Source organism: Mustela lutreola, chromosome 8, assembly GCF_030435805.1.
Source record: "Mustela lutreola isolate mMusLut2 chromosome 8, mMusLut2.pri, whole genome shotgun sequence".
In the NCBI taxonomy this organism is placed as follows: Eukaryota; Metazoa; Chordata; class Mammalia; order Carnivora; family Mustelidae; genus Mustela; species Mustela lutreola.
The window spans coordinates 78358973-78379262 of NC_081297.1; the positions used below are offsets into that span (position 1 = coordinate 78358973).

The 20290-nt window shown below is 38.8% G+C and overlaps 1 protein-coding gene across 12 annotated transcripts in view; it reads right to left on the minus strand.

Moving 5' to 3' along the window:
* The window catches only part of ABCC9 (ATP binding cassette subfamily C member 9), a 158150-nt gene that overhangs the window by 72828 nt on the left and 65032 nt on the right, over nt 1–20290 (minus strand). For all 12 annotated transcript variants that reach the window (XM_059185727.1, XM_059185722.1, XM_059185716.1 and 9 more), the window contains 4 exons: nt 14480–14588; nt 9796–9903; nt 3384–3456; nt 2368–2473 (listed from right to left, as the gene is read on the minus strand). In XM_059185727.1, the coding sequence (XP_059041710.1) occupies nt 2368–2473; nt 3384–3456; nt 9796–9903; nt 14480–14588 (396 nt within the window). The remainder of the gene's footprint in view (nt 1–2367; nt 2474–3383; nt 3457–9795; nt 9904–14479; nt 14589–20290) is intronic.

A 20290-nucleotide genomic window follows, 5' to 3' on the forward strand; every position in this document is an offset into this window, starting at 1 on the left:
AAATATCTGTCCTTTTGCCATTAAAAGATGGGATTATTGTCTGTGAAGGCAAGTCTTTGTAAAAAGAGGATTTTTTAATTATGAGGATTTTATAAATACTTAGAATTATCATAAATCCTTTCTTATACCTTCATCCTATTGGCTCCATCTCTAAGACATAATCTTTTTTTTAATTAGCTTTTATTATTAGGATCCATAAGAAAGATTTCTTAAACTCTGTTGAGTAAGTGTATGCTTTTATCTCTAGTTTCCTCTTCGCCTAGTTTTCATAAAGCTCAGAGTGTAACCTCTGCTCCATATTTCATAAATATGCACAACTCCAGTGCATACATTTCTTCCTATTCACGTCTCAGATTACTTAATTCTTATTTTATTCTTGATATCCTTATCTTTATTTTTCAAGCTTTATTTTACTATGTTATTTTTTTAAAATATTTTATTTATTTATTTATTTATTTGAGAGAGACCAAGTGGGAGAGGGAAAGGGGCAAGCAGACTCCCCAGTTAGCATAGAGGCTGATCTGGGGCTTATTTTAGGACCCTGATCTGATCCCAATCATGATCTGGGCAAAATCAAGAGCTGGATGACCAATTGAATGAGCCACCCTATACTCTGTTATTTTAAATAAAATAATTCACTATCTTTATGAAATGAAATAGGATATCTTGTTTAGGAATGCAAAAAAATAAATACTAGATTATGTAAAATACTTTCCTAAGAATCATTATCATTTATTTATCCATTAACAAAATGATACAGATTATTAATGATAATAGTGGAAGTTGATCTGTCCTAAATGTAATCTTAAACAACACTAGAGAAGACTAGATTAGAAGAACATCCTAGAGGTCTGAAAATAAAACCTCAAGCTTCTTCTGCCAGTTTCCCATACTTTCTCTCTCTTTTAATGACAGTGAAACAAAGGTAAAAATAAAACCCAAATAACTTTATTATGGTTGTGCACAGCACACAATATAATTTAATCAAGTAAGTTATTTCTCAAAACATACAGTCATCCAAGATGGAAGGAGATAGTGACAGGGCAGACTACCTGCTGCCTGACCTTAGTGATCACCAGGAACTCATCATGAGGCAAACCGTAGGTAGCAATTATTTGCCAAGCTCTCTTCTGGATATTCACTAAACAGTTTAATGTTTATGTCTTTTATGTTGGCCCACCAGAAACAGAATTTACACTCAACATTTCTCAGTCTCCTTCTTGCATCCATGATACCAAATATAGGATGTTTCTAACTCAAATTTCACATTCAGGCATTTCCTTCTCATCACTGGAGTTTAACATAGAATCAATTCTAAAAACGCCCTTAAATAGTCTTTACTCACTCTTGAGATATAGCTGTGTGTAAACAGCAGAGTTAGCAACAGTAGAGTCCACAACAGTAGGTGCAAAATATTAAGGTTTCCCAACCTTGGCACAACTGACATTTGGGGCCAGATGATACCCTGTCACATGTGGTGGTGGTGGTGGTGGGGTATCCTGTGCATTGTAGGATGTTTAGAAGCAACTATAGCCTCTACCAACAAGATCAGAAGCAACCTATTCCCCAGTATGACAACCAAAAATATCTCCACTGGGAGCAAAGTCACATGTGGTTGAGAATCACTGGTCTACAATCCAATTTCCTAGATAAGCTATAGCCGATTTCTTCATACACTGCTTATGGGGAATCTACCAGGTAGGCTGAATTAAATAAATAGGATTAACTCTTTATCACACAATTATATAATATTATAATTCTGAGTCACTTTATTATTGCAATGTGCTTTGAAGACCCCAAGCCAACCGTTCAAATATTCAGAAGAAACCCCATGCTAGATACCTTCTTTTTCCATACCACTCCGACCTACCCATATCTCAATTACTAGATCTTTCTAGTGTCTATTTTACATTGGGTGTGAAAAGAAATGGCTGGTTTCTCAGCCCCTTATGAAGATTTTGGAAAAGATTATTTGGTATTTCTTCACTGAACACTGAACCATTATGGTTCTGTTTGCATTTAAGCTTTCTGAATAATGTCAGTTTTCCAAAACTTCTTTTACCCAAGATGAATTTTCAAATTATTTCTTTAAATGTTACCCATTTAACTTTGAAAATCGATCTTTACAATCCCAATCATACTAGTTCATGTCACTTTAAACCTCTAAAGAAACTGTTTTGTAATTTTTAATTCATGACATTTAAGTTTTCCACTAAAAAGCTGTATCTGTTTCTGAGGCGATTCTCAGATTTCTAACTTAGGAATCTGTTGGTCTAAGTTCTTCCTTTGGATTATCATTTGGATCTTTCCTTGGAAGATCATCAAATGTATGGCAGAAAAATAGAAACCAGTTAAAAATATACATACTTGCTCCAGTGGACTTTGCCTTCCAGTGTCTGCATCTCACCAAGGATAGCAAGGAGAAGAGAAGACTTCCCACATCCCACTTGACCCACAATCATGGTCAACTGACCTAGGAAAATTAAAACAAGGTTAAGAACAGGAGGACATGGAATCCTCTTAGTAAAACAAAACCAAAATACATTTAGAAAGGATGATGTTTCAAAATCAATGGCCCCCTTTTGGTCTCCAGCAATAAGGTATTTATGTGACATAGCTCCTTTCTCTGATACACAAGTTTTTTTTGAAAACAGAGAGCAAATTTAAAAGATAATAGGTCTTGCTTTACTGTTTCCAACTTTGAGAATAGCTGAGATTAATGAAGAGAGCAATGAAATATTTGCCTAAATAATCTCAATTAGTTTTAATTTTATTATTCAATTCATTCAGGAGAAGGCTGAATTTGATAATTGGGATGAAATTGATAATTGGGATGAAAGGGATTTAGGCTGGCATTAAGACATCTTCTCTAATTTCAGACTTTGATATGCATGCAAAATAGAAAAATCCCAACCTATTTTCTATCAAGCCAGCTCAAAAATGAATTTTTATTTAATTACTAGACATTTTAAATAAAAATTATTGAGCATTTGAGCCTTAAACATCTTGAAAACTTTAGTTGTCTTTCAGGATAGAAAATAATTCTCTTATGTGATCTTTCTTTAAATCCTTTCTCAAACAGAACAAAAAATCAACTATCCCATTACTTAAATGGACAAATCAGCAAATGAGCTGATAACAGCTTATTTGGACAGTTGATAACTTATCCAATGTCTACACACTCTGTAGTGAAAAGCATTTCCAGCCATTTCTACAATGATACAGTGGCTCGTGAGCTACATGGTGTAAAAAACCAACTATAGATAATGTTTATAATGTTTTAAAAGTCTTGTTGTTGTTACTGCTGTCGTTAAGATCAAATATCTTGGATATCCATAGTTTTGGTAATTAACAATTTAAAAACTGAGTAAAAAATGACTTACCTGTTGGAATTCGAATATCTATATTGGATAATGTAGCTAAACCACTGCCCCATGAAAAGTAGCCATTTGTGACCTAGAAAAGAACACATAAATTAAATTATGAAACCATGTATATATTTTGTGTAAGAGAATAATTCCAATTAAAAGCATTTTCTCTTTAGAGCACTGAAAGACTTTCAGTACAAGGTAGACCACATAGTGGTGAAATTTAAGAATACTCTTAGACAACATTCATTCCAAATATTTTTTAATTGATTGCTTTCTCACTGCTAGGCAATTGCCAGAATTCTGGTAATGTAAGTTATAGAGTGGAAATAATGACAAATGATTCAACAAAATGACTGCTACCAAGGAGGAAGTTTTTGTAATAAAGGAGTTTCCTGAACTGTGTGTATTAATCTCTATTCAGTGAAGTTAAAACAAAGAGTAAAAGGAAGAGAGGAATAAAGCACAAAAATGAGGTAACATCTATTGGTGGGATAAACCCTCAACAACCAGCAAAAATCACAAGACCTGCAGTCATCCAAAGCAATCTAACAGGCATGAAGTAGATTTGATAGTTTTAATAGTTACAAAAATGGGAAACAAAAGAGGAACAACAGAACCAAAGGACTGAGGTTGCTTGAAAAGACGAGATTGCAATTTTCCACGGAAGTTTTCTCTAGCCTGTAAAATGCAGGACATTGAGTAATATCCATCACATGGATGCACATGAAATTAGTCCTCGGAGGAGGGTGGCACGGAAGGGATGCATTTCTGATTGCTTTACAAATATGTGCTGAGCACCCACTCTTGCGAGGTGCTGCATTCCTATGGATGTAGGCTACAAAGAAGGTACAATGTCTCCTCCCTGCTTGCTTGGAGTTGCAGCCAGCTGAGTAGATAGACCATGGACAGGAGCAAGTATAGTGCCAGACAGTGTGGGCTGAGTAACAAATTGAGGGGATGGGCAGAAACTAAGTGAAATAAAAGGAAAACCATTCACATTTCAAAAAGAAAAACACTGATGTCTGAGATGAGGTTTAAAAATTTTTTTGGAAGAGGAGGTCTTTGAGCTAATTTGGGAAAATATATTGAATTACAATGAAGGCATTTGGGGGTAAAGACCTACATATACAAACAGGCGCAGATCAGGAAACTATGAAACATATTCTGGGAAATAAAGACTAGAGCTGGCTGGGTCAGAGGTTTACGATTCTGTGGCTAACTGACAAATGATGCTGCAAGAAATTAAACAGTCTGAGGAGCCCTGTTTCTTGGAGGCGCAAAGTGCTGCAAATATGCCTGGGTTTGGAAGCAGGCCAGTGTGGAGCTGAGAAAGGCCCTCCCCGATAATTTGTGTTTTCAGTGAACTGGGAGTGAAGCGTATATGCAGAGAGAAGAGGTCAAAGGGGACATGGAAGGAGGTGAGAAGACAGTGCTGAAAGCAGAAGAGCCGTGGGAGGTTGTGGAAACAAATGCTGATGGAAGGCACGCAGAGGATCGCCAGGAACTACTGAGGGGCAGTGGAGTGGGGAGATACTAAATGTGTGACTTTGCCAAAGGGCCCATTGTATCTTTCTTCCATAGTGCTCAGTGGTCTGTTTCAGGAGTGTCGCAGGCATGATGTTGGATTGATTATGGAAAGTGCTAGAAGACTGAGGGAAAAAGAAGGGGCTTAAGTTGCTGGAGGTCTCTCTCGGTAAGGTTAAAAAACAATGTCAGCCAAGGTGAGGCCTGAGAGAGCTGCAGGTAGCGTTCTGTTGTCACTGTCAACACCTGACACAATACAGAGGTTAAAATTTCAGAGGAGCAGCAGTTCCCTATGGTGGCCAGGTGTGGCCTCAGGCAAGGTTGTAGAAATGGAGAGCAGGAGAAGACATTTCTGGGCTGGAATGCTAAAGAACTGTACACTTGTAAGGTTAAACCACATCCATGCATGGCACCAAATAAGCCAGAGGGATAGACAGGGAAACGGGCACCCAAGTCTTCAGCAACAGTGTGGGGTGATGATGAGGTCCTCTAACAAGACATGTGAGAAAGGTAGACAATGCCAAAATTTCACAAAGTTGTGAGAGATGAAAAGATATGGTCTGAAAGTAGTAAGGAAGGAGCTGGAAGAATACAGTATTACTACACAGAAGTAAAAGAGGAAACTACTTCCTTTCGAGAAGGATGATGGAAGAGAGTCAAAGTTAATCTCTCCTGCGGCAATCTGCATGTCCACTTCCTCCTGCCTTTTACAAAATAGTCTCATGTCTCCACCAGGGTTAAAATCCTAGGCTTCCCTAAATAGTTGTTTGACCTTGGAAAATCAGGCAACATATACATCTTTGCAAATGTCCATAAAAGGGTAAATACAAAAACGATCATCATAGCCTAGTTGGTGAAAGAGGGAAGTTGGAGGCAAAGCCAGTGTCCATCCCCAGGGGTAAGGAAAATACAATGATGCATCCTAGAGAACACAATAGTGTTGTAAGAAGAAGCAAACCATTATGAAAACATTTCAGGAAACTGAGAGTACACAGATGTTTATTATGTATTTTACAAGGATATGAGTGTATTTAGGCACATATATTGAGCCCATTAGAGCTTGCACCATAATGACAGTGGCACAGAATAGGAGTGGGTATCAGAGATAAGGGGAAAGAATGTATTAAAAGTATAGGAAGGAACCAGACAGATGCAAGTTACCTACTGCATGATCCATTTATGTAAAATATCCAGGATAGATAAATCCACAAAGACAGAAAGTAGATTGGTGGTTGCCAGAGGAAAGCAAGAGGGGTAAGTGGGAAGTGACTGCTTAATCCGTATAGGATTTCCATTTGGGAGATGAAAATATTTTGCAATGGGAGCATAAAATTGTGAAGGTACTAAGTGCCACTGAGTTGTTCACTTTAAAACAGTTAATTTTATGCTATATGCATTTTACTTCAATTAAATAATTTTTAAAAATTAAAGGCAGGACATTACACAGACCATCGTCCATTTCCTCCTGCTAAAAATAAGTAAAAATGCTGAATAAAATATAGTTTGTAAAGAAGATCATTAAAACAAGGAGTAAGGAAATACCAAGTCCAAATATAAAGAAAAGGACAAATTCAGAGCTGTTAAGTCCTGAAGCACCTAGGCCTCTTTCCCACAAAAGGGACAAGATGAGCTAAGATATTTTGGAAGAAAAACAATAACATATAAGAACTTGTCCTAAAATATATCAGCGTTTATTAGAAAGTTATAATGATCAAAGCAGTGGAATCTGAAAGAAAGAAACCAATGGAAAAAATAATAAAGAGAGGCCAGCAATCAGTCCAGACATACAGAGATCTCTGAAGTGTGGACAAGACTACACTGACTGTCGGGGGTGGGGGTGGGGGACAGTGACCAGTATGAGGGACTGGGACAACAGGATGTCATATAAGAAAGTAAATCAGAACTTACTGACTCACTGTGGAATGTAGTAAAATTACTGCCACTAAATTTACTACTGCTAAATTTCAACCAAAATTATTTGTTCCTGATTTCCCCACTATATCACATCCTTACTTCATACCAAACACAAAGAGGGATCCTAGGTTGATTCCAGAGCTGAAAGTGAAATGTGTAGCTTCAAAGACTTTAGAAGCTAATATAAATCATCTTCTTGACCTCTGGTAGGGAAAATTTTCTTAAATGAGACAAAAAAAAAATCAGTCATAAGGAAAACGTTATATAAACCAGACTACTCTAAAATTAACAACTTCTGATATGATAAAGCCAAGCTTTAAATGGAAGAAGAGTTCTGTAACATGTAACTGCCAAAACAGCCGAAGTATAAAATATAAAGAAGTAGTCCTCAGCATTTTTTAAAGGGGGAGGAAACCAATAAGCTGGCAAGTCACAAAAAAGGAAATCAAAACCCACATGGCCAAGGTATACATAAAAAGATGCTCAACCTCGGTAGAAATCAGAAAATTAAATAAAAGTAAATAAAAACCTCAAGCTACAATGGCACCTCCTCAAGTACAAACTTTGGCAACATATTGGAAGCCCTCATGAAGACGTGGAGCAACCAATCCTCTCAAGGGCCCTTGGTGAAAGTGTCCATTGGTACAACCACTTGGGGAAACAGTTTCCCGTTATCTGGGAAAGGGGAGGATGTACAGACCCCATGACCCGGCAGTTGTTCACAATAGCCCCCAATAGGAAAATAGCCAAAAGCCCATCAAAAGTCGAATAGACAAAAGTTCGGCATATTCATACGTTGAAATGCTAACTGGTCATGAGAACGAACGAGTCACTTGATGATGTGGATGAACCAGACATCCATAATGAGCAAAAGAAGCAAGACGCACAACACATCCATGCACACACTTAAACTTAACTAAAATATGTTTGTAGGGAGGCATGCATAGCAGGGGTAATCAAGGATATGATGGCCATTAAAGTCAGGGTGGCGACTGTTTCTTGGAGAGATAGGAGAGAGAACCGCAAATATGTGTGTTGGGAGGACCTTCGGAGGGATCCCGTGATGTTCTTTTCTTGCTGGTTGCATAGGTGTTCACTTTTTCATTAAATGTTCATGTATATTTTATGTAGTTTTCTGGAGGCATGTTCAATTTCACAATAAAAAACAGATTTCAATAAGACAAATGAGTTATTACCAACCTGAGAATTTCTCCCATGAAAAAAACGTAAAGGCTTGATGGTGGGCTTGAAACTGCAGTGCCCATTGTTAAGCAGTTTTTCAAGTTTTTTGTTTTTGCTTTTTTTTTTTTTTTTTTTGCGGAGTTTTGTTTTGGTGCATGAAAGGTCAACTTTAAAAAAACAAATGATTGCCTCGGTTTTTTTTTTACATTCAAAATAAAAACAAATTTGGTAGGGACATGGGAAAGATATATTTTTAGATTCTTACTATATTGCATAGAAAATGTCAATTAAAAAAAAGACTGATCCAGGGGGCGCCTGGGTGGCTCAGTGGGTTAAAAAAAAAGACTGATCCTGTTTCTGCAGTCACGTGTATATTAGTCGTTATGTGGGCATAATTGGAAGTATGAAGCAGAGAAGGCCCTTCATCGTCTTTTATTCCAGACTTTGTCACAGCCTCGTACTTTACATCCTATCCACACATTATAATTGTTAGGGAACTACTACAACTATTGTCTTCGATGATGCCAGGGTCATATTCATACATACACACACTCACATATACACTGTTAAAAGCTATCTGGGTGGGCACCTGGGTGGCTCAGTGGGTTAAACCTCTGCCTTCAGCTGGGGTCATGATCCCAGGGTCCTGGGATTGAGTCCCGCATCGGGCTCTCTGATTGGCAGGAGGCCTGCTTCCTCCTCTCTCTGTCTCTCTGCCTACTTGTGATCTCTCTCTGTCGAGTGAATGAATAAAATCTTAAAAAAAAAAAAAAAAAAGCTACCTGGGAGATCCTAATGTACAGCCATGGTTAAGAATCACTAAAGCTCTTTAAAATTTACAAGTGACACTTTTTATCCTCGAAACAACCATGCTAAAGTAGCATTCCCGCCTTAATAAGGGCAAACCACAGCTCAGAGAGGCAAAGTAATTTGTCCAGATGTCACACATTAGGTCAATGGCAGAAGATGGGTTAACATTTGCTTATTCCGGCCAATCCCACGTTTGCTCCAACTGCAAAGGGCCTACTGTGGGCCAAGTATTTTGTCAGGCAGATACAGAGGGAAGTAGCCCCACAGCTTTAAGATACTCCTTCACGCCTTGTGTGGAGGCTCCCACTCTCTGACTGGCCTGGGCAGCACAGGTTGCTGGTTAACTCCAGCAGTCCACAGTTTTCTTCAAAAGGGATAATCTCCAGGACTCTGGCTGCACCGATGTCAAAAAGCTCTTGACTGCTCAGGTGTCTGTCCCTGCACAGCAGTGACCCCTCTTTGGGGGTCAATCCTCAGCTGATTATCCCCTGGTGGCCTGTTCTACCTAAGCGCACTTGCTTGGAGAGCACAAAAGGCTGTTTGAAATTGGATCAAAGGACTACTGGGAACCCGGCAGGGGGTGGGGAGATGCTTGCAACACTGGCCTAAGCCCCTCCTGGCTGAAGAACTACGATCTGATTTATTTCCTTAAAACCTGTATTTACAATATTGGTGTTCTCTATAAATCAATTTACTAGGTAGAGGAATGTAAGAGCTTGAAAGGAAATACGTTGGAGACTAACTTCTAACGTGGATTCAGAAGAAAGGCTCACGCTCCAGTTATTAAAACAGAACTGCTGGAGCAAGAAATGTGGTCGGGAGGCAAGGCAGAACTGGCAATGAAACTCATCAGAACACTTTCGAAAATGTTAAGAGGGTTGGTGATCACGGTAAAGAGACTTTAAAGACCCGATTTAGGACACTTACAGAACTTCACCATAAAATAGTAACATAAATGTTTCTAGCCATGCAAGAATCCAGGAAATAAAATAACCTTTATTGCAATATCCTCAGTCTCTACAGGACGTAGACGCCGGGTTGATTGTTCATAGCTGTCCAGGTGATACCTTCCAGGCTGCTTCCTGTTTATAGTTTTCGGCTGCTGCATTCCAAATGGGGGGGGAAAAAAACACAAGTTGATGCTTTATGAAAGAAAAAAAACATGTTTTACTGAACATTAACTCAATTTCTACTTGAAATTCCAAGAAAAAGAAAGAAGTAAAGTGAATGTAATATTTTAATTCTTTCGATGGCTTCTCCAAAAAAAAAAAAAAAAAAGCAAATAATAACAAAGTGCATTAAGCTTATCATTTTAAACCTAATTCACAAGTCTCTTTAGAAAAATAAAAACACAAAGATGTGATTCTTGCAATGGATGGAGTTGAAAGTGTGTAGCCCAAAACTAGGTTTTGGATATTCCTTGTCCAGCTCTCCCAATAAATATACCCAGTCTGTGTGTCAAAAGGTAGGCAGACTAACTCAGGTTAAACTAGAATCTACTTGGGAGGCCACTGAGCTTGTAAATGCTCCAACAGTACCTTTTTGATCACCCTTTGAATCATGAGGATTTTGAATCTCATACACTCACATAACTCAGATTGGGCTACACATCACCCAAGGATCCACTGCAGAGTGAGAAAAAGCACAAGGATCTCGGAGGTTTTTTGGTCCAAATATGTGTGTGTGTGTGTGTGTGTGTATATATATATATATATATATATATATATATATATATATATAGTTTCTTATTGTTTCTATATATTCTATATTGTTTCTTAAGTATATATATTCTATATTGTTTCTTAAGTATATAAACATATAATGCTGATGTAAGTATAAGAGAATGATCTAGTCTTTTGCAAAAATAGCATTGTTCCTGGTCAAAGGACCAAAGTATCCATTATAAAGAGGATGCTAGCTGAGGTTGGACAGTTTTCCCATACTTAAAAGGAACTTAGGTTAGGTCATAGAAATAGAGATTTGTTAACCTCTAAATCTGACTTCAATGTCATGCAATAGAGACAGATGATTAAAGAGAAGGTAGAAAATTCAGCTCTGTAAACCTCTAATATAGCAAAATTTACAAGCTCAAAATTTGTGCCAGGAATCTAATGACCAAATATTTCAACAAAAAAAAATTATCTGTCTTACTTAAATACCTTGTAGATTTTATGAAGGTTAAGTAGTAATATACTTTAAAACTGTTAAATTACCTATAAAAGCAAAGTAGTCTAGAATTGTGAAACTTTTTTTTTTCTTTTGGCCTGGAATTGCAGGTTTGGCTTTTTGAAAAATCCACTGACTTCTACTATGGGAATTAGAAATGTCCTCAAATAATCAGTAATTTAATCCAAATAAGATATCACCCTTCCAATTTCCATCAATATATCAGCAGAACATCAAATTATCAAATAGTACATTGCTAGGCTACGTGTAAATAAATACACAGATTAAAAGGTATTAAGAAGAGCTAACATTGGTTTTGTCATATAAAAAATACTGAACATGGGGCGCCTGGGTGGCTCAGTTGTTAAGCATCTGCCTTCAGTTCGGGTCATGATCCCAGCCAGTGTCCTGGGATCAAGCCCCACACTGTGCTCCCTGCTCAGTGGGAAGTCTGCTTCTCCCACTCCCACTCCCCCTGCTTGTGTTCCCTCTCTTGCTCTTTCTGTCAAATAAGTAAATAAAATATTAAAGAAAGAAAGAAAATACTGAACAAATTTTAACTTTAAAAGATGGAGAGATTGTTCCTGAAATTTTATTTTAGTTCTGTTTTCCTTTTCACAATCTCACAGATGACCCTGGAAGTATATTGCATGAGATGCAGAAAGTCGGTATCCTTCAAGCTAAGTGTATCTTTCTCACAAGATGGTCTATGCCTTCACATAAATCCTCTGTCTTCTAGAGTCTTTAATTCTATAGTACTATTGCCCCAGAGTTCCAAAAGGAATGACGTCATGTTCTTCACAAAACTAAGAAGAGGGTGGGAGGAAGCGATGTGTTGACAGAGATTTGAGTTGGAGTTCCACAGATGTAATTTGAAGAGACTTTGGCTCTAGAATGTCACTAATTCTCCATGGAGATTCTACAGCCAAAACCACTTAACTCAAAGCTTTTACAGAATACATAGCATCTTAAACTCTCAAGAAGAAGTTTCCATTAGTGTTATTTTCAAACACACAGATTTTTTCACTCCATTTTAAAAAGTTTGTCGTTTGTGGTTTGGCCCATCAGCAGTGATGAATGACCCTGAAAGACATCAGAAGTCCAGTCTGGTTTCAATAACACTGAAGATACTGAATACATTTGAAGGGGATTTTTTTTTCCTTCCAAAAACCTTTTCTCAGTTCAAGTTTTCTTCTAGCCCTCATCCTCACCCCATACAAAAAGTTCTTCAGATTTCCCTAACTCCCCAAACTTAACCTCCTACATCCCCAATTCTTGAGGTCATCCACTCTGCTCATCCCCACATTTCTGAAAGATGACCTAATAAATTCTTCAGTAATCTCCTATAATCCAAAGGATGACAATGCTGGTTCTTATCAAGTACTAGACCTTCCTGCTGTCTCAATGTATAGACACTCTATAATGCATTCCTATCTTTGTGTCCATGTCCACACAACAGCAAACCATCATTTTGAAGCATGGTTAACCCAGTGTATACAAGGCATGAGTGGTAGCTCCTTCTTAGAGAAAATCACACTGGCTCAATAAAATAACAGAGGGTAAAGTAAAACTCCAGAAAAGCAGAAGAAAATAGCAGATCTAAACATAGCTGAGTGCTCATCTCAACTGTATTTAGTAGTTTGAAACATGATGTAGTGAAAATTTAATATAAACTGACTTCCTGTTAAAAAGACTTTCCAAGCTTCAATTAATTCAGTCAGAAAATTGTCCATGTAATTTTGTTTGGTTACAAAAGTAGTAAATACATTCATATTTTTGTCTAATAGTAACACGAATAACTAATATTAATTATAACATGACCCACTTTAGAAAAGCTTCTAATTTAATGTTATGAAATGTACATATTAATTTTAAAAACTTTCTTTAGACTTTTTCAGACACACCTTTCAAGAAAGGGATGTGATCCAATCTCACTGATTTAACTATCTAATGGCCCGTCCCTCTTAAATTTACCCCATCTCCAATGCTGACTTCTCTTCTTAGATGTCAATGAATATCTCAACATTATCATGTGCAAATATATCTTTTGATTCTACCTCAATACCAGTCCACTAACATCTTAGCCTCCCTATCCAGTCTATCAGCAAGTCTTTACCTCTCAACATTTTAAAAAAGTACAGAGTCTGCTCACTTTCTCATGATGTCCACTGCAACTGCCACAAAACTAATTCTAACATCATCATTTCTTGCCCATGTTATTATAATAATCTTTTTACTGATCTACCTGTTCTACCCTTGTTCCCACTGATTACTATCAACCCAGTGGCTCAGTCATTAAGCACCCAACTCTTGATCTCAGCCCAGGTCTTGATCTCAGGGTCCCAAGTTCAAGATTCACATATAGATAGGTAGGTAAGTAGGTAGGTAGGTAAGCAAAATTCTGTTAGTCCCCACTTTAAAACCCTCCTACGGTTTCCAACTCCATGTCAACACAATCCAGACCCTCAATCCTTGTTCTTCTTACCTTTTCTTATCTCTTTGTTCTTCACCAGGCTCAAACCAATGTGTTTCTCTATTTCTTGAGAATAACAAATTCATTCCCACCTCAGGGTCTTTGCATTCTTCCCCCAGTCTTTGCAGAACAGGTATGTATGTACTGTTTATTCAGGTCTCAGCCCAAATGCCAGCTCTTCAGAGGTGGCCTTTCTGGGAAATGGTCACTAGCTTCCAGTATCCCAGTCATTCTCTCATACCTTATTTTATTTTCTTCCCAAAGTGAAATGATCTCACTTTTTAAACTTAATCATCTGACTCCTGCCTTAAGAAAGCTAACTGTGACAAAGAGGAGTCCGTGTGCCTTGTTCTCAGCTATATCCCTAAAGTACAGGGTAGCCAATAAATCTAGAAACACAGGCAAATATATGGTACGTGTCATCTTACATGTAATACACGACAAAATAATATTGAACATGTTTCCAGGCTGTATATAGCTATTGAGTAAATATTTGTGTAATGGATGAATAAACTGGTTCTAGGCTTAACCAGACTCAGGTTTTAATTCTGGCTCTGCTGCTAAGTTTATGACTTTATTCAAGCCACATAATATACAAACTCCATATATTCAATTTGAAGATTAAAAATAAGGTAATATAATTTATATTGAATCAAAAGATACAATGCATCAAAAGCACTTTTTAAACTAAAAATTATAATACAGCTAAAAGGTATTAAAAGAATATGGTGTGGGAGTTGGTAAGCTTACTTAATATTATTATTATATAAAGTTTTGGGCAGAAAACCTTTCAATTTTTTTTCAGTTGAACATGGGCTGTCCCTCTTGGGATATTTCTTTGATGATGTCTAATGACAAGCCTTATACATCTGTTTATGCATTTTAGACTACTGAACTTTGTTATAGAAGCAGGTGGCAATTTTTCTTTATATAGGTTAAAAGTGGAGCTTACACTTTCTTCTAATCACGCTGATTTGAAATCATCTAGTCCTGGGCCAGTTACCTATTCACAGCTTCAATAATAAGAAAAAGCACTTACCACTCCAGTGTGCTTCTTACAGGACTCAAAAGGAAGAGAACCTTCACCAGTTCGCCAGCTATCCTCACCAATCTCGTCACTCAAGAGAAACTCATTCAGCTTTTGAACACTGCAAAAACCAACCAAACAAAAAAGGGGTTAAAAATAAAACCACCACCAACAAAATTCTACGAAAATAAATAAGCATTTCCCTCACTATCACGTTGAGCAAGCCACCTCTGAGACTCATTTTTCAAGACCAACTGGGAATTCAACTGGGAGGAACAAGCATCTTAAGTAAATTGCCCAAGAATGATAGGCTCCCAGGACCTGGGACTTTCAGTGCTGAAACTAGAAATGTCTCAGGAAAACCAGTAAATTTGTCACTCCTTGAATGCAGCCAAACTCTTGGCACCTTTTCTTTTTCTTTCTTTTTTTTTTTTTTTCCCCAATTATGCGTCTTGTCAAAGACAGTGGAGTTGAGGAGGAACTTAAAACAGAGTGGTTAAAAGTAATAATAATGGTTAATAAGCCACCTGGGTGGCTCAGTGGGTTAAAACCTCTGCCTTCAGCTCGGGTCATGATCCCAGGTGGTGGGATCGAGCCCCACAGCTTCCCCCTTTCCTTCTGCCTTCCTCTCTGTCTGCTTGTGATCTCTGTCTGTCAAATAAATAAATATAATAATGCCAATGAGGGAAATACACACTATTCTAATTTTACAAATGAGGGGAAATAAGTAATAGAGAAGCTAAATAGCTTGCTTAAAAACATTTAGCATATTAACACATAGCTCTGGGGTGCAAGACCATTCTGCTACCTTGCTTGAGCACTATACACTACATATATTTTCGGAACCTGGCAGGAAGACGGGCCTCTCCAGAGTTGCTGTTCGGTGTTGGCAAAGGACCAATAACATCAGCATCACCTGGAGTTTACCAGAGATTCTCAGGCCCCATCCAAGACCTACTAACTCAAAATACTCATTTTCACAAGATCCAGAAATGCTTCCTAAGCACATTACCATTTGAGAAGCCTGTATCTAGAAGAGCAGTTTGCAAACGTCCTTTCTTATGGTCTCCTCGGGCAGGGCACAATACCCCTTGGCCCACCTACCCTTCCCATTCTAACTTTTTCAAACCAGTTATAGAATCAGAAGCAAAAGAAAAGAACCAGAGAAACAACAACATGATTTGAAAACACCCTCCTATAAATAAAAGAATATGCTAAAGGAAGTTCTGTGAAGTTGCAAAAGAAATTCTCCTTTTAGCATGTTAGGATGCCGAAGGTGAGCAAACTAGCTGGGCCCATGCCTCATCAACCACAGGCGAGATACCGCCTGCGGTAGGAAACTAGAAAGTAAAGATGTGAAACAAAAAAGGTACTATATATTTTTTTGTTTGAACTTATCGTCAAGTGAAGGGCCTCCAAATTGGTCTGCAAAGCTTGTTTTGTGTGTGTGTGTGTGTGTGTGTGTGTGTGCGCGCGTGTGGCCTCAAATGCCATAGAAACTGCTTCTTGTCCCTGGGAATGTAAAGGTGAGTAAATTCCACTGCAGCAGCCCTAATTAGCTTCCAAATTTCACTTACAGAGAACTAAAAAAGATAATGGTTTAAGAAGAATTTGGGGGGATGCCTGAGTGGCTCAATTGATTAGGCGGCTGCCTTTAGCTCACTCAGGTCATGATCCCAGCTTCCTGGGATCGAGTCCCACATCAGGCTCCTTGCTCAGCAGGGAGCCTGTTTCTCTCTCTGTCTCTGTCTGCCTCTCTGCCTGCATGTGCTCGCTCTCGCTCTGACAAATAAATTTTTAAAAATCTTAAAAAAAAAAGAATTTTGGTTGAATAATACTCCATCTGTATATACTACATTTTATTTACTTATTCATCCATTGATGGACATTTGGGTTGTTTTCCCTCTTTGGCTACCGTGAATAATGCTGCTATGAACCTGGTGTACAAACATCTATTCAAGTTCCTGCCACGTTGAGTTTTGGGGGGTATACATCCAGAAGTGGAACTGCTACACCGTATGCTAATTCTAAGTTTAATTTTTTGAGGAATCACCATACCGCTTTCAACAGCACCTGCACCAGGATTCTGGAATTCTTGATTCAATAAAATAGAGTTATGATAACAGGAATGAACCTTGAAGACATTATGCTAAGTAAAATAAGCCAGGCACAACCCCCAGCCCCAAATAGCGTATGAGTCCACTACCTCTATGAGATACTAGAAGAGTCAAATTCATAGAGACTGAAAGTCAATGAGTTTCCAGGGGCTGGGAGGAGGGGCAATTGTTATTATTTGATGAATATAGCTTCCAATTTGCGGAGATGAAGTAGTTACAGAATGGACTGTCGTGGTGGTTGCACAGCAACGTAGATGTACTGTGTGACTGATCTATACACACAAGCTGGTTTAAATGGCAAATTTTCTGTTAGGTATATCTTACTGCTACTTCAAAAGAATTTCAGAGGAAAGGAAGGAAGGCAGGGAGGAAGGAAAGACGGATGGGAGGAAGGAAAAGAAAGAAAGAAAGTCTTCTGTTTGTGTACTTTCTTTGCAACCTTGTCAGCAGATACTGACCATATAGACTGAAAGCCAGCATTAGAAATGCCTTATGAAATAATGGCCATTTGTTTATCTTAAAAGACAGGTATTTGTTCATTACTTTTTAATGAGGCATAACTCACATGTAGTAGTTCCAGGTGTACAACCTAATGATCCAGTATTTGGATATATTGCAATCTCATCAGCACAACAAGTCTAGTTAACATTATCACCATACGTAGTTACAATTGTTTTTCCTGGGAGAGAAATGTCTAAGATCTACCTCAAAAGTAGTAGTGAAATATCTTCTTTACCTTTATGGATTTTAGTTGTCATTCTGTTCTTATATTTTGAAGATGAATTTTAAGGAGCACGGCTTTGCCATTCCAAGGAATACCTTTTAAACAGTCTCATACTATGTCTTTGCACACAAAGGGAAGTCCAGGGGACAGGGTCATTTGCTTTGTGACTCTATGTCTAGCTGCTCCTGGCATGTATTACTCAATGAATGTTTGCTGAATAAATCCAAGAAGGAATAAACCAGTGACTCAGCCATTTAAGTAAAGTCAGTTATTCAACTCTCCATTTCACTTTTCTAGTACACGCACAAATCTTACTAAAGTTTTTATGGAATTAATGAGCCCCATTCTTGCTAAACATTAAGAAGCAATGGCCTCTGAGCATAACTGGGGCATAGAAAGAACTTTCTTTCCTCTATATAACTCTCCACTTTGGAATTCCAATTACAAGGAATATCGGAGGACCCCAAGATGAATTCTTCTCTGAACCTCCTGTCCTTTCCTTTCCCCACTCCTCATCATTCTAGACTCTCTGGATGAGAGTCCCCAGCACCAGTATTTTGTCATTTTTTGTTACTATCTCCCTCGTTCACTATGAACTCCTTAAGAGCAAAGATCTTCATCTTCAGGATCCAGCCCAATGCCAAAAATACAACGTAGTAATGTCTCAAGAAATGTCTGGTGAATGAATAAATGGGTAACACAAAAAGCATTTCCTATTCATATGAGGTCCTTTCAGAAATCACTGAGGCAAAGCAATTATGGAAAATGCATGAATGCTGACCAAGGCTGAAGTAATTCCGACCATGCTGCCTGGGTTATATATGGAAAATCCAAATCTGTGTATGTAGCATTCCTCTCCTTTAAATAGCAAATGGCACCCCTCTGCCTTCCGCATCCTTAGCATCATTTCCAGGCTGCTCAGGATTTTACCCCCTGCCCCCAGCTTCATCCCCTGCCATGTTCCACACTAGAACCCATCACCAATCACACTCAACTATGTCTAGTCCTCTAAATGCACCAGGATCTCTCACCTACTTACTCACCCTTTACCCCCGAATACATTGCTCTCAGCTTGAAAATGTTTTCCCAAGAAGGAGGAGTCAAGATGGCGGAGAAGTAGCAAGCTGAGACTGCTTCAGCTAGCCGGAGATCAGCTAGATAGCTTATCTAAAGATTGCAAACACCTGAAAATCCATCGGCAGATCGAAGAGAAGAAGAACAGCAATTCTGGAAACAGAAAAACAACCACTTTCTGAAAGGTAGGACCGGCGGAGAAGTGAATCCAAAGGGACGGGAAGATAGACCCCGGGGGGGAGGGGCCGGCTCCCGGCAAGCGGCGGAGCAACCGCGCACAAAATCAGGACTTTTAAAAGTCTGTTCCGCTGAGGGACATCGCTCCAGAGGCTAAACCGGGGCGAAGCCCACGCGGGGTCAGCGTGGCCTCAGGTCCCGCAGGGTCACAGAAGGATCGGGGGTGTCTGAGTGTCGCAGAGCTTGCGGGTATTGGAACAGGAAAGCCGGCTACAGAGACAGAGCCGACAGTAAGCTCACAGCTCCGTGTTACCTTGAACCGGTCGCAGGCTCGGTGAGCTCGAGCGCGGCCGGAGGTCAGGCAGATGGGAGTAACTGGGCGCTGTTCTCTGAGGGCGCACTGAGGAGTGGGGCCCTGGGCTCTCGGCTCCTCCGGGCTGGAGACCAGGAGGCCGCCATTTGTATTCCCGTCCTCTGGAACTCTACAGAAAGCGCTCAGGGAACAAAAGCTCCTGAAAGCAAACCGGAGCGGATTACTCACCCCGGCCCTGGGTAAGGGCGGTGTAATTCCGCCTGGGGCAAAGACACTTGAGAATCACTACAACAGGCCCCTCCCCCAGAAGATCAACAAGAAATCCAGCCAAGACCAAGTTCACCTACCAAGGAGTGCGGTTTCAATACCAAGGAGAGCAGCAGAATTCCAGAGGAGGAGAAAGCCAAGCACGGAACTCATGGCTTTTTTCCTGTGATTTTTTTTAGTCTTGCAGTTAATTTAATTTTTTCTTTTTCATTTTTTTTTTTTTCTCACCTTCGGGTAAAATTTTTTTAACTGTTACCTTTTTCTTTTTTAACGATTTTATACTAGTTTATCTAATATATATATTTTTTCTTTTTTACATTTTTCTTAGGTGTATTCTTTTTTTAAAAATTCTTTTCTTTTCTTTTCTTCTTTTTTTCTTTCTTCCTTTTTGAACCTCTTTTTATCCCCTTTCTCCCCACTCACGATTTTGGATCTCTTCTAATTTGGTTAAAGCATATTTTCCTGGGGTTGTTGCCACCCTTTTAGTATTTTACTTGCCCCTTCATTTACTCTTATCTGGACAAAATGACAAGACGTAAAAATTCAACACAAAAAAAAGAACAAGAGGCAGTACCAAAGGCTAGGGACCTAATCAATACAGACATCGGTAATATGTCAGATCTAGAGTTCAGAATGACAGTTCTCAAGGTTCTAGCCGGGCTCAAAAAAGACATGGAAGATATTAGAGAAACCCTCTCGAGAGATATAAAAGCCCTTTCTGGAGAAATAAAAGAACTAAAATCTAACCAAGGTGAAATCAAAAAAGCTATTAATGAGGTGCAATCAAAAATGGAGGCTCTAACTGCTAGGATAAATGAGGCAGAAGAAAGAATTAGTGATATAGAAGACCAAATGACAGAGAATAAAGAAGCTGAGCAAAAGAGGGACAAACAGCTACTGGACCACGAGGGGAGAATTCGAGAGATAAGTGACACCATAAGACGAAACAACATTAGAATAATTGGGATTCCAGAAGAAGAAGAAAGTGAGAGGGGAGCAGAAGGTATACTAGAGAGAATTATTGGGGAGAATTTCCCCAATATGGCAAAGGGAAAGAGCATCAAAATTCAGGAGGTTCAGAGAACGCCCCTCAAAATCAATAAGAATAGGCCCACACCCCGTCACCTAATAGTAAAATTTACAAGTCTCAA